Raw genomic sequence first — 16075 nt, forward strand, 5'->3', positions numbered from 1 at the left:
ATAATAATAATAATAATAATAATAATAATAATAATAATAATAATAATAATAATTTGTTATAAAAAGTTATTGAATATTTTAAATGACTTGATAATGTGCGTCGCGAAGATTGAACCGGACATGGACGCACTAGTGAAATTACACAATGCTCAGGTATCTCATTAGCTTTCAATTTTAATTGTATTTCAATATGCAGGTTTTGTTGCATTTGTATTTTTCTGGTATTTCAATATTCAGTTATCATTAGTTTCATATCATACCTCTTTCATTTAAATTGATTTTTAAACAACTCTGCACCTGTTGAAAATGTTTAGTAGACCTATTTTTTGTTATTCTTAAGAGTATTTATAAAAATATTGCATCAGAGCAAAATTCAAAATAATATTTAAAAATATTTTCCTGCATTAGATTCTAATTATATTTATCTTCTCTGCTTCGTGAGCTCCGTGAAACCCGCTTGCGACCCCCAGGTTGAGAAACCCTGATCTAAACAATGGAAGCACCCTGGGTCACCAGGCAAACCAGTGAGCAGAAAGCTACCTTTGTCCAACAAAAACTTCGGCGACCGGATTTTGTTATGCAAATTCATGAAGCCTGGGAGAACCAGCATCATACTGTAAGGCTCTTCCAACGACTGCGCAGGACAAAAGAAGAAGAATGTTGTTTTAGGTATTGTCTTTCTCCATGACAACGCTCTTCGCACATTGCAATACAAACCTACGCTCTCATCCAGATGTTCAATTGGAAGCATCTGAACCATACAACATATAGAACCGATCTGACTCTCAATGACTTTTGTATCTTCACACGTCGCAAAAGAATTACCTACTGGAATATTATATGACACTCTGCGGAAATGATTACATCTTCCGAGTCACAGCTGTCAAATGATATGGAATCGACACAAAATCTAACAGGTCTATCAAAATTTTTACATGAATTAATGCAATATACAAATACTTACACCTTTTTGAACAAGTTTCTGATGGCAATTATTTTCACACGCTCTAGCAGCAGATAAATTCCACATCGGATAAAGAAGGCTTCGTGTCTTTCTAATACTTCATTCAACTGCCGAAGGTTACCTTTCTGCATTGCCTGCACTACTTCCCAAAACTGAAGAAGATCGTATTTTTGAAGAACTTTATAACTAGGCAGGTACCCCTAAAACAAATTTGTAGAAAGCTAAATTTAGACATATTGTATTCAAGAATAAATAAATAACCCATATGCAATCTTAAATTACTTTACAACGTATTTTAGTTAATTAGAACATTTTAAGATTATTAAAATACGTAGAATAACCACCACCAATCTCTTACTGAACTACTCATTAAGTTTTATATGTAATTGCTTTGGATTGTGGCAAAGCCATGTACGGGACCAACAACAAAAAATGGAAGGAAATGAAATTTCTTGTTTAACGTCCCACAATTATGGAATGAGGCTACGGGAGACGGCAACAAATGTAAAGTTCGAATGGTCTATTAACAATTGAATTCTCATCATCAGCCGTATTTTAGTTACATACGAAAGCTATTAAAAAAAAAAAAAAAAGTTTGGTCCGATTGTCAATAGAGACAAAACTAGTAAAAACAGTGCCATACATTTGACAGTTTCCTCTGTACACATTAAACTATTTTTCTATATAATTACCATGTTTGTTTAAATATTTATCAAATGGGTGGACAAGTTTTTGTATGCTCACGTCGTAGAAATCTCTCGCCTGTAACCGAAGCCAACCTTCAACCGCTGTTTTCACTTCTTCATTGGTGTCATACTGCTGATCGGCGAGTAACTGATTCAGGTAGGGGAATACATGATAATCGGACGGCGCAAGGTTAGGGGTGTACGACGGGTGGTCCAGTAGCTCCCATCCAAAAGATACTTTGCGAGATGCTCAATTTGATGAAACATTTCAACTGCCCACACTGGACCATATGCACTTACGCTATGATAGATGTTTAAACAAACATAGTAACTATTTAGAAAAATAAATTAATGTGTACAGAGGAAATAACTAAAAATGTATGGCACTATCTTAGCAGTTTTGTTTCTATTAACAATCAGATCTTCCTTAAAAATAGGCCTCGTACATTGAAATTTACTAATACCAAGAGTTTTTCTGATATTAAAAAGCTGCTATATAGCGCCGAAAGCTCAATTAAGTTGAACGAACCGTGTTTTTTTTTTTTCCCTCAAATAGAACAATATGGCACAACGTCACTTCCTCGTGCAAAGCTTATGTTATCACATAAGTCTCGTTTTTTCTTCCGCGTCCGAATGGTTTGTTTCAACTTTTTCATTTTTTAAAAATTCATGTCATTTCTATTCTGCTTTACGCAGGTCGTTCGAGCCGAGTTTATTCAGTGGTAGAGCGCTCACCTCTGCTGTGTGGAACCCGTGGGTCAATCTCAGCTCATACCAAGTGTCTTTGTCGTGGATAAACACTATATGAGTAGGCTACCTTGAAGTATCCTGTTTCCTCTCAGTTTCTTGATTTCGTCACTTCGTTCATTATCATTACCGTCTCCTTTGATCTCAGGACAATCGTCGGACGTTAAACGGCACAAAAAGTTCTTTATTTTTTTTAGCGTCTATTCATTTTTTCATGTACAACGTGTTTCTAAAAAAAAATAGTTTTGTTTGTGAGTTCTGATTTTTTTTTCTAAAAATAAAAACTATGTCTAATACGCTTTGTTGTCTAGGAAATAATATTATATACAAACACTGTTTCCTGTACGGTTTACTAAGTTGAAAAAGAATTAATATTTTTCTATTAGCGTCTCATGTTTTATTTATTTATTGTCGCAGAAATATTGATGAAGGAAGTAGGAGGAAAGGCAGTTTAGAATGGAGTACAGTGTTAGTGAAACAAACATTGTCAGTAATACTGGAATCTTTCTGTTTGGGCGAACTTCAACGAACTTCAGTGGTACAATGGGGCACGTCCACGCTTAGACAGTCCGTTCTAGATAGTTGCAGCATAAACTTTTTTTTTTAATTGCCTCTCCTGTACAATTTGTTCGGCGATGTTTGTTCGGACACCATAGTTTTGAATGCTGTGTTTCGAAAATTATTAGTATGATATTCAACTCACAATGCATATGGACAGTTAACAAAAATTAACGAATAAGTGTTATTTAAGCTGTAAAAACTATACTTGTTTTCCATGCTTGCTTTCCTTTGCAAGAAATGTCATACTGAATTTTAATTTATGTTGTTATGAAAAATAAAATAGAACTATTAATTTCATAACTGATCTTTGCTAGTAATCCGTATGTTTAACAACGTGTCTCCTATCTCCCTTGCCATTTCTTTGTTACCTACCCGTAATTTTTAAGGTATAAAAGAGATATTTTTTACCCTTGAAACAACAGAACCACATTTCGGCGCTGCGCCTCGAATAACCGCTATGTGTTAAAACCACAACTTTTCAGGAGAAGCAAAAAAATATTCCAAATTCTTAAAATTTTGCCAGATACACGGAAACAGTTCAAAAATATAATAAAATTGGTTCTGCGTATATTATGCACTGGAGATTGTTGTAGCTTACTTCAACAATATTATATTACTATTTTTGTGTTTACGTACCATATGTCGGTTTATCTTTTGCACTTTTATAAGTAGATACTGGATCAATAGAACCTAAATCCTTTAATTTCAGTCTATTATTTTTTCATTGTTGTGGCGAAACAACTGAATATTCACCTACCACATTATAAGGGACCCTGCCTGACAGCTTTCAAGTTTATTTGCACCTCATAACTCATTTTCGACAAAAATGTCACATAGCGGTTCTTCGAGGCGCAGCGACGATTTGCTTTTCTTATTCCACTTGATGGAACTGCGTTCTTTCATTACTGTTTATAAAAGGTAAACACTTTATATTAATTTAAGTCCTTTGTTGAAGATAAAACACTTTATATTAGTTTGTCCTTTGTTGTTTGGACTACATATATTACTAATAAAGCTTTCTCTTTGTGCAACAGACTGCATCAGAAAGAAAAAAGGGATTTTTCTGAAATTTTTTTTAGGAAAAATTCTCCCTCAGCGTCTCTGCCTTTGGCAGCACAAGGTCGGTATCCAACATCATATAAGAAAAGATGTCTGTTTAAAAATAAAACGCGGTATAACAAATATGCCTCGTATAAATACAAGTCAAGAGATAACTAAATCATTATATTTGCTCAACGACAGTAAACATTAAAACTCCAATGTTTTCTTCTGGAGATATAGGTTCTCCTGAACGAAAGCATGAGATTACGAATGAAACCTGCAGGTACTGTTACATACGGATAAAACAAGATTCAGTCTCTCTTGTTAAGTTTAGCAGTACAACTGAATAATGAACGCCGAAAAGAGGGGGTGTGTGTACTGTTTGTGAGGTTGTTTTTTTTTAATATTAATATAGGGGTATTGAGGTAATATGTTCTTTGTCGTTTTAAATATTAAGATATAAACCGTTATTCTGCGTTACTTACAGTTCGGAGTTAGAGACGTAAATACGCCAGCAAAAACCGCACAAAATAAATAAAGTATGTGAAAAGATTAGTACTGCAACGCGGAAAAAAAACTGCATTGACGTAAAATTTGTATTCTATTGAAATCAATCAAAATTCTGATGGATTAGTTCGAACCTCGATCTGCTGTTTCTAGGGAGAATAATCCACCAACTGAGTTACCAGTCAAATGAAAAGTTTTCTGTTTTTGATATTTTATTCAAAGAACTTAACTAACAAGTCACATTCTGGTAATTATTCTAATCAGGGTGAAAAAAAAACATGATTTTTTTTTAAAAAATCATTTTTGTTCATTTTTTTTATTTAAATCAAAACTTTCCCCTTGAAGAAAAAACATTAGGAATTAGTATTAAATATTAATTATGCCATTTAAGTGAAAGTATTGGGGTTGAATTTTGAATTAATCCTCCATCGTTAACCTATTTCATGTGTTTCTTCAGCATTAAGGAAAAAGTACAGCAACATTTATCAACATGACACTTTTCTTTTCACGAAAGTTACTGATATTTCGCAGGGGCATATTAAAAAAAAAAATCGGAACTAGCTAGCGGCACGAAATACATATAAAGTACATAAATTTCGCCTAAAATTAAGTAACTAACTCTATGGCCTATGGAACCCGGAGCTCCAATGCCACGTTTACAAAAGCTCTCCACTGACTTCTATCCTTAGCCAATTGGATCCAGTTTCTACTTTGTATTCTTATTTCTGCGAGATGCATCTTAATATTGTCCTCCCATTTGCGCCTAAGGTTCTAATGATCTTTTTGCGATTGGTTTTCCAGTTAAGAGTTTGAAAGCGTTCCTACTTCCTTCCATCCTGGCTACTTGACCTCCCCACCTGAATCTCCTAGACTTGATGATCTTAACAACGTTTGGTAAACCGTATAAATTATGCAGTTCCTCGTTATGAAGTTTCCGCCGTTCCTCTTCGGTCCGAAAATTCGTCTCAGGATTTTGTTCTCAAATACTTTTCAGTCTATGCTCTTCCCTCATAGTAAGCGACCATGTTTCGCAACCATACAGAGCAACAGGCATGATTATCATTTTATATATTTATATTTTAAGCTTCAAATTTCTCGACAAAATTCACGACGGCAAAAGATTTTGAACTGATTAATAACAAAAATTCCCTGCTTTTAGTCGACATTTAAGTTCTTCGTAAATATGGTTTATGTGTGTTAATATTGATCCTAGATATTTGAAAGTATCCACTTTATCAAAAGTATTATTCGATATTTTAACGCATCCAAAATTTGCCGTATTATAATCCCGAGGAACTTCTACGTATCTAGTACATAAATTTCTAAATGCGCTCCTATTATCTGGAAACAAACAAATAGACGTGGACACAAGAGATTTTTCGCCTTAAATGTCCATGGTGATTTCCCCGTTCGAATAGTTAACGATTTAAAAACCGTATGTTACGAAGAGAAGAAAGCAGGATTCACCCGTCATCCGTTCAAAACGGGATTTTCCTAATCATCCTTTGCATGATTCTCGTTTTTATACTGTGCTTACATACATTTGAGTTTCATTGTATTATGATTATCTTCCATAATCGAAATAACAACAGAAACGGGATTTTACTTATTTTCACTTTAAATTAATTTATTTCGGATCTTGATTTAAATTAACGAATTTTATTAGAAAATCAACTGATTTAAATCTTGATTAAAATTGTGATTTAAATCAGACTGATTTAAATCAATCCACCCTGATTCTATAAAATAATAATACTTTTTTATTTTTTTTTTAATTTTTTTATTCTGTACTTACCAACAGCATCTTAATAGGAATCAGATATAACAGTATTTGTCTCTTGTTTTTCTTACAATCTCTATGACATCTTTCAAAAGCGAATGTTAACACTTCATCAGCTGAAGAAGAAAAAAGGGGGTCATTATAACTATGTTTTTTTCAAAGTTAATGAAATTCACACATATAATAACGTACATAATGTATCCATTACATTTCAATAAACTTCATGATATGTATATTATACATATACAGGGTGTCTCAAAGGTCCCCTGACATAGGGTAACTATTATTATCAGAGTTAAAAGAAAATGTAAGGAGGAAACAGTCTCCAAATATGATGTTTTCAATCTAAAGTAAAGGAATTTTTTACATTGGACGAGCCGTTTGGGTTGTACAGTCCTTATGCGCCAAATGTTAAATGAAAATGCAACTTGCCATTTACCTGGACCCACAACATAAGTAAAAAGTTTCTGTCTTTTATGCTGACGTGATGATGGCCGGACCCTATTTCAAACATGTCCCCATTCACCATACTCTTACAAAACTTATCCACCTTGCAGTCTAAAATTATCCACCTTTACAAAATTTATCAACGCTGCATTTTCACTTAATATTGGGCGCATAAAGAATGTACAGTCCAAACGGCTCGTCCGATTTAAAAAAAAAATTCTTCACTTCAGATTGAAAACATTATATTTGGAGACGTTTCTCCTCTGACATTTTGTTGTAACTCTGATAATAACAGTTACCCTATGTCAGGGGACTTTTGAGACACCCTATATATATATATATATATATATATATATATATATATATATATATATATATATATATATATATATAAAACGGTGTTTCCACAGAAACAGAACGTATTTCGACGACTGATAAGAGGTTTCTGTTTTATACATTTCTTATTCATTATTCCGTAGTTAACAATGACACAATTGAAAAACTCTTCTTCTAACCATTACATACTTGCCATAATATGCAGCAGTGGGATTACAAACAAAAAAAGTAACATCAGTACCCAAAATTAGAAAAAGAAAATAAACATCACATAAAAGCAAACACAATATACATATTCCTGTATTCTAAGTACTAATAATAACTTTCCGATTGATGCTTCGATATTTTGTGCCATTTACTAACTACAGAATCTTGGATTGCTTTAGTACTATATGTTAGATTTTATTTCATAATTTACATATTGCTTTCACATAACGCTTTCCTCTACTGCTTTCCATAGAGGTAATTTAACAATATATCCTTTCTCAATAACATTGTGCCTCGCAGCCCCGGACTATTATCTATCTATTAAAATGCTACGATACCAATTACAAGCGACCGAGCTCCAACTTATAACTTTTGCTTTCATATCTTTCATTTACGGTTATTTGTGATTTCACGTTTATAACAAAGACAAATATTTTTAAAAAGGTGTACTTTAAATAAATTACTTAAAGATATATTTTTCACAAAGTTTATCTTTTTAAATTTTGTTCAAAGCCTATGCATTTTAATAAGTCTTCTCCGAAATAAACGCAAGTGAATTGTGCTGCCATCTTTCGAGTTCTTTTAAACTATGTTTATATGTTTGTGGCTAATCCTTTCGACAATGAGATCTCGGAAACTACAGGCTCTAGAAAGATGACGTTTTCACTGATCGATTGGAAATTTTGCGTAGATTGTCCAGTTCTAATTGAATATTTAAAAAAAACATGGACATTATTTCTTTATTACATTTTTTTAGGGTATACTGGAAGCGTTGAAATTAAAGAAAAAAAACCTAAAGCATCATATCCTATGCGTTATACATTCCAACACCACAATGTTGTATATGTCCCAGGCGTTTGTTCCATGGCCAAATAATAGTGAAAAAGGGAGGATAATCATTTCTCGAGTCTAAGATAAATCTTTATTTTTTGAGTGTTTTGCCCAATGAACACCATATATAACCGACATTATAATTAATTGTGTATGTAATGTATTGTCTTATTACATACTGCATGCAAGAAAGAAAACACTGGTCATACATGAATTAGAAACTTTAACCGGAAGTAGGCTCAAATCTTGCAAACGGTGCGAGATATTGAGAAAAAATAATCGAAAAAATCTCCCCTTTATGATACCCCTTGCCGACTTTTTTTAAAGCAAGACGTCTTTCACTTGTGTCTGTAAAGGGACATGTACATATGTTGTGAGGAATGAGAAGGAGATTTATCCTCATATGCGAATGATGTGCTGTGTAGAGCGCGCAGGTTCAGCTAGTATTATAATAGAAACAAGCAGAAGTGGAACATGCGAAGTCAGTATTTGTAACATGCATTGTACTGACATAACAAAAGCGGTATTCGTTCTAATAGTGAAATGAAACACCTTCAACCTGGCTTTCCTTGCCATGAATGTCGGTGGTATTCCATTAGCAAAAGTTTTTTTTTTATTTATTTATTTATTTGTTTAACACATCCTTATGTAACACTAACATTATGAAGTAAAGAATACAGGGTTTGTCCGGAAAGTAGTAGGACTGATTTTTTTTAAATACATTCACAATTATGAAACATCGACTTAATAGTTTCCAAAATATACCCCTTCTACAGCAACACAGAGTTTCCAACGACTCTGCCAACCACTGAAGACTCCCTGGAACACAGAAACTGAAATGCTCTTCAGTTTCCTAGTTACGGTCTCTTGAATGACCTTGACCGAGCCGTGGTGCCTTGCATGACCCTTTTCAGTCGGGGGAAGAAGTCTGTAGTAGCGACATCTGGGCTGTAGGGTGGCTGGGGAAACTGTGTGATGGCATGTTAAGTCAGCAAGTCCATGACAACAAAGGCGGTATGGCTCGGCGCATTGTCGTGATGAAGCTTCCATGATTCAGCGATTGCTGGAGGAACGAGAGCGACTCGTTTTCTGAGTCTTACAAATATTTCCACGTAAAATGGCGCATCACAGTCTGGAGTGGTTCACAGGTACAAACTCTCTGTGAACCACAAACACCATTGCAGTCAAAAAAAAAAAGAAATCAATTTCATTTTCGACTTGCTCGACTGGCAAGTTTAATTATTCTGATGTCATCCACATACTCGGTCAGTTCAAAAGATTTCGCACTTTCACTAAGTTTTCGTCACTTTTTGCCGAAGGGCGCCTTGACAACTGCACATCTTCAACTTGCTCTCTTCCCTCCTGAAAAAAATTGTGCCACTCAAAAACACTTGATCGACCCATGGCACCACTCCCATAAGCCAGGGGTGTAGCCACGGGGGGGGGGGGGGCATCGGGGCCCGGCCCCCCCAAATGATTTCTTGGCCCCCCCAAATGACCAGCGTTTAAACATCATTGTAAGATTACCCCGCTTCAGGCATTTAAAAATAAGAAAGTTTACATATAATTAATAATTTACGGCAAAATAGTACGGAAAAATTAATTTACCATACCAATCGAAAAATAGTATGGTATCATCTCCTTATACCAATCGGAAAACAGTAGGGTTTATTTTATTTTATTTATTTATTTATTTTTTTTACAGCAGATTACACAATTTACAGCTATTTATATTTGACACTTTGAAGACAAACGTTTCAACAAGGTACTGTAAATACTACCATAAAACATGGTACTAAACAGATTTGTAAGTAGGCTTGCATTACATTTTTTATATGCTGTAACTAGTATTTTTTTAAAGAAAACATATTTATATCAGATGAAAAATTTGGTGAAAAACAACGTTTTTCAGTATGGATTTCAATTAATCGGTAATTTTCAATTAGTTTTACATGTCACCATCCCTCTTAAGAGTACTAATAGGGACTGAATTTGGATTTAAACGGCATCGGAAGTGGCACTGTTCATATCAGCCACTCCGAAAACTATGATTCGACATTAATATTGGTCATTTTCGATCATTTTTGTATATCTTCCCCTTCTCTTCAAAGTGAAGCTATAAAAACCATTCCAGGTCCGAACCTCATCTACGTTGAAACACAGCTATGCGTGCGCACGGGATTCCCAAAGGAACGGAGGGATTCCCGGACATGCTGTAAAGGAAAGAAGTATCACATGTTGTTAATCCCGTGTGCAGACGTAGCTGCGTTTTCAAATATGTATTTTTCAATAGAGTAGGTATGACTTTCTAAGTGACGTTTTTAACCGCACTCTCCACGATGTATTGTTTTTAAGCTGTTGGCCTCTGAAGTTCATGATCCCACGCTTTCAACAATCTGTCATTCTTAAACGGGACGGAATTTCCCCCATGTTCACTAGGATTTATTTGCTTTTTTAAAGGTGTACTATCACCCATCCAAGTTCGTCCACGTAGTTACCGTACACCCTATATATATATATATATATATATATATATATATATATATATATATATATATATAGATAGATAGATAGATAGATAGATAGATAGATATAGATATATATATAGATATATATAGATATAGATAGATAGATAGATATAGATATAGATAAATAAATAATTACATTATTTCAGAAAGTTGCGAACTATAGCCTATATAAATTGAATCATACAGAAGTAATTCGAAGACGCACTAGACACCAGCATGACTGGTGAAGAACCCTGTGTGTATTACAATACAATAAAACTCCGTTTTGCGGCTATCACAGCATTGCATTTACGTCACACGATTTTCTGGACTTAGTTATTAGTGATCGTAACCACCGCTTTAAAATTCCTTCGCGTTCCCACTTGTATCGCTATTTCTGAGAATATTATTTAAAACTTCTGATTCGAATTATTACCCACTCTTTTCTTCGACGAAGTTTCGCATGTAAAACAGAAGAAACTTCTTTTGTGAAGTATTTCCCGCGACGGAACAATGCACGATTTGCAGACCTAAACAAATTAAAAACCCAATTCGTCGGATATTAATGTCGTACTACTTTTTTATTATTATTTTTGGATTTGAATATTTCTGAAAAAATCGAGTTTATTCGCATTCTCGCACTGATTTAGGAAAAAAAGAATTTGTAAAGTGGTAAACTGAAGTTCGAAGTCCAAAGAAGATGCTCGAAAGCTTATTCACAAACGAGATGTTCTGCTCCTTCACGTATTTAGCCACTTCGAATCTATGGACGAGGAGGAACAGAACTTTGCATCGTTGACACTGGCGAACTTCAAATGCACGAAGCATCCTGGATCTCGGAAGAAGAGGTTCGATGTTATTTCTTTAAATCCTGTTTTAACTGCATCTTCCGCAGTACTTTGTCCTTGCCAATCACCAGTGACCTAAAATGATGGGTGCATTCTCCTTGGGGAAACGACAGTAGTTTTGAAGAATTAGGATTGGTTAATTACACAACCTTATGGTGATAAAAGATTATTACGAGTCTACCATTTTCTAATACTTTGATTTGTTGGCGAAAAACGCTACAAATATATTCACAATAATATAAGCATTTTGTAATAAAAAGTTCTACCATTGAAAATAGTTTTTTTTATTATAATAACCTTTAAAATAATCAAAATAATGAAAAAACAAAGATCAAAAATTGTTACTAACAAAGTGGAGGGGTTCGGCCTTGCGTTACGAAGTGTGACAAGCAGGAGAGAGGGGTTAAAAATTGGTCAAAAATAGCGTTATGTAATATGTGGACGGCCCCTAGAACAGGAAATGGGACATAGATGTTAATAAAATAATTATGCTTTTTTTAAAGTCACGAATAATAAATAATTACTTTTGTCAGGAAATCTTAAAGAAAATAAGTGAAATTTCAAAGAAAATCAGCCTTATGTAGATAGGTTCTGTGTACAAGGGCTTAAACTAAAATAGTTACGCACAAAGGTATAACGTTTGGTCCGGGACAGTAATTATTGGTTAACCATAATACAAACTACCTGGAATATAATTTATGGACAAAAAGATAATAATAATAATAATAATAATAATAATAATAATAATAATAATAATAATAATAATAATAATAATAATAAGCTAGAAACTAGTGTTTTTTAGTTTCCCGGAAGGAAACCAAAATTTGCCGTTTTTTTCAGGCCTCAAAAACACTTGCTCCAACATAATTTCTTTTGGCTTTGTAGCTGGCCCCCCCTCAAAAACGACGGGGCCCCCCTACATAAACCTGCTGGCTACACCCCTGCCATAAGCAGTCTTGACCATGTCATGGGTCTCATTTGCAGTTTTACCCAGTTTGACGCAAAACTTCATCGCATAACGCTGCTCTAACAAACGATTCATTTCTTGAGATGACAAGGCACCTTGAAAGGGGTTCACCTTAAACCCAATCTACACTCCGTGAAGGCTTGTAGACGACTGGCGACTAGTGCGCTAGCAGCTAAGACCGCCCAGCACCCAACCAGTGCAGTAATATCCCCCTCCTTCACCATGTTTTGGCGGGAAAAAATCAGTCCTACCACTTTCCGGACAAACCCTGTATTTTTGTTACTATCCTTTATCTACGAGTCAGCTACAAACGCTAATAACATCATACGGGCAGAGATGTTACACTATATGACATAACTAAGAAACTACGGTTCAAAGGAAAATCTTACAACAATTTACTACAGTAAAGTTTGTGAATCATCTATTCTCAACTGTCCCATTTCCTGGTCCGGCACTCTGCTTTGAGAAATGTTACATGTTGACCTATGGCAACGGAACGAAGATAGTATGATTACTCGCAACTATGTCCTGTTTAATTCCAAAAACAAGAATTTTAGGAATGATATCTATATATATATATATATATATATATATATATATATATATATATATATATATATATATATATATATATATATATATTTATATATTTATTCAAAAGATTTCTTTCTTAGCCAATAATCAGTTTTTAGATCAGGGGCCACTGAATTTTTTAACAGCCCCTAAATCGAGTTTTCGTATTTTCTACGAAATAAGCACATCAATACTGAGTTAACTGAATGTTTGGCTACACTGTATGTAGTTCTCCAAATATACGGCGTACAAGAAAATTTTGATTGAAATATATTGGATCTTTTGATCCAAAAAGTATTAACGTGACAAATGTTCGAACTGATACCCTGATTATCATATTCATATCCTTGTTTGCATTTCATTGCATGTTTCGAAGCATATTTGATCGCAAGCAATATGAACTATAATTGAACTTCGATGCACGAAACTTCAAAAGGGCTATGTCGATTAGAATAATAATAATCAGGGGTAGAAGAATGCTGCTAATCTGAAGGGTACAACAAACATTTTAAGAAATGTAGGAGACGTGTACTCAGTAACCTTTTATCAAAATTAAAATGTTATCAGTATTCCGCCGATCAACCGAATAATAATAACAATACGAAATAACATACTAACCTGTTTTAAAGTCACTTTCAACCATTGCTTTCCTTCCTACGTAGTATCGATAAGTAATCCTTTGGCTGAGACTGAACTGATCTTTCATTGGAGATGAATCGATGGCTCGAATTAACGGTCTGCACAAATGCAATTTATTTATTTTAAAATATACCTTGAACAGATGATTAACTAATGTCAACATACCCCATCGTTTTGTTTCACTGTCCGGTGCTCGACTAAAAAAGAAAATATATACATATATATAGGGATTAAATAATTTACTTTATGTTACTGATTTTAGGTTTACAATTTATGTTTACATCTAGTTTCAGTGATGCAAGCCTAATTTCAGTTAAAAATAAGTTATGGTTGAATATGGGTTATTTTAATATCATTCTCTCTTTTGAAAGAGAAGAAATACAATTTTCCAATACATAGAATGAATTTTTTATATCAAACCGTTCAAACTTACAGTAGTTAACTTACGGAGAAATATAGCACGGTTATGAAATTTAAAGAGTGTAACGTGGGACTAGACTGATAATCGAGCCCGATACAGGGCTTACTATAGCGATGCGTTAATCACTACGCTACAATAAGAGTAAATATAGACTACTCTTGGGCAGAACTGAATACAAGGCACAGTAAACTGTAAATCCGCGTTCGATCTCCGACCCAGTAGCATATCTTCACACTTTGAATTTTATTGTAGCTTTGCCTGTAGAAAATTAGGTGTGTTCTAAACACAACAACAGTAGTAGAAAGTGATTAACAGTTACATGGAATTTAGTTACTATTTTACTCACCAATCTGTACCGGACGGACTGCGGTGGCTCAGTGGTAGAGCGTTCACCTCTGGTGTTTGGGGTCCTTGGTTCGATCCCAGCCCGCACCAAGTGAACTTTGTGGTGGACAAACACCGTGTGCGTGGGTTTCCTTGGGGTTCTCTCGCTTTCTCGCACTTTCTTCATTCCACTATTTCATTCATTTATCATCACCGTCTCCTTTAACCTAGCCGGCATAACCGTGGGACGTAAAACTCAAGATTTCATTTCATATCATTTCATTTACTCACAGGAAGGATAAAGAACTAAGATTAGTGATAAGCATTATTAACTGTACAACAAATGATTTTGATTTTCCAAAAAGAAAAAATATAATACTATTATCTTTTGAGTGGGATTGTCTACTTTTTCTCTGGAGAGTTCCACATGAAGGTAGGAACCTTAACAATGAATCCTTTTCAGTAATTTGGGGACGTCACAGACAGTTGAGTAAATCACCAAAATTCGAGGTACAAGGCAAGACAGTTCTTCTTACCTAATGGGACAATTTATCTCAGATTTTGAGAGGTAACACCATCTCAAAGATAAATCTCACAAACATCCTATTGATATAATTCACACATTGTGTGCAGAAGACATTCTTAATAGGATATAACATACAAAGAAATTACGCACTTGTCCGCAGCACACACTCGAAAACAAGCCATTAGAATCTCTGCAGCTTTTTCCAGATTATCTTTCGCTGGATTATTTCCTCCTTTTTCTTGCGCCTGTTTGTCTGCCCGCATTGCCAGCAATCGAAGGTCTAAACATAACGCACACATGACGGGAAGCGCCCAGTTCTCATCACGCTGGCTCTGAAATACTTTCAGAAACATCTGAACCGCTACGCTCTGACATCGATACGCCTCTAAAAAATTCTGCTCGTTTACAGCCCACATGCACCTAAAACAAAGATCATCAAATATATTAATACACAACTGATAATAATTTATTACTTACATTACAAACTTAGTTCTATTTAAATTTATAAACATTTAACCAAAAATAGGAAAAATCAATTAAGGATATGAGATAAATTTAGAGCTAAAGCTGACAACAGCACTGCTCGTAAACAACTGTGCTACCTGATAAACAGAAAATTTGGAAGAAATTTAAAAGTTTCTATGTGACACATGGGAGGAATCAACAGATCTTTCACAGAATCAACACAGAATAACAGGGAATCAACACCTTTCTATGAGAATGGAATATTTCCTCTTCTGTCTGGTTGACGACAAACTTCGAAAATAGCAAATCGTAAATATATAATTTTATTGAAAATCAGTTTTAAATCAGTTTTTTTTTTTAAAAATTGTATTTTTTTTTCTTCTAGAAAGAGAGTTGCGATTCTTTGTTTCTTTCTGAAGTCAGTTAATTGTATTCAGGTACTAGAAATATTTGGGCTCTTCTGTCTTTCGCTCGGTGGCACGTCCTGATGCCTCCCGTTTTTCGTGCCTTTTTCGCACTCTAATATAAACCATAAAAGCTCTGAATTAACTTTTTTTTTTTTGAAAAGGCCGACTTTTTACAACGAAATATTCAGAACAAAATTGTCTATTGCTGAAGTTTGTCTAAAATAAGACCCAGTACAAAAATTCTGTTGGAATTCCACCTATGTACTTTCCCCCGCAGAAGTGCCTTTACTC

At 34.4% G+C, this 16075-nt stretch overlaps 1 protein-coding gene across 1 annotated transcript in view; it reads right to left on the reverse strand.

Annotated features, from left to right (window-relative positions):
* The window catches only part of PCID2 (PCI domain-containing protein 2), a 39244-nt gene that overhangs the window by 1931 nt on the left and 21238 nt on the right, over window positions 1–16075 (reverse strand). The window contains exons 4-7 of the mRNA XM_081768538.1: window positions 15063–15332; window positions 13621–13838; window positions 6302–6402; window positions 965–1164 (exon numbers count right to left, since the gene is read on the reverse strand). Of these exons, the coding sequence (XP_081624664.1) occupies window positions 965–1164; window positions 6302–6402; window positions 13621–13838; window positions 15063–15332 (789 nt within the window). The remainder of the gene's footprint in view (window positions 1–964; window positions 1165–6301; window positions 6403–13620; window positions 13839–15062; window positions 15333–16075) is intronic.

The sequence above is a fragment of the Thermobia domestica genome, chromosome 8 (genome assembly GCF_964235325.1).
Source record: "Thermobia domestica chromosome 8, izTheDome1.hap1.1, whole genome shotgun sequence".
Classification (NCBI taxonomy): domain Eukaryota; kingdom Metazoa; phylum Arthropoda; class Insecta; order Zygentoma; family Lepismatidae; genus Thermobia; species Thermobia domestica.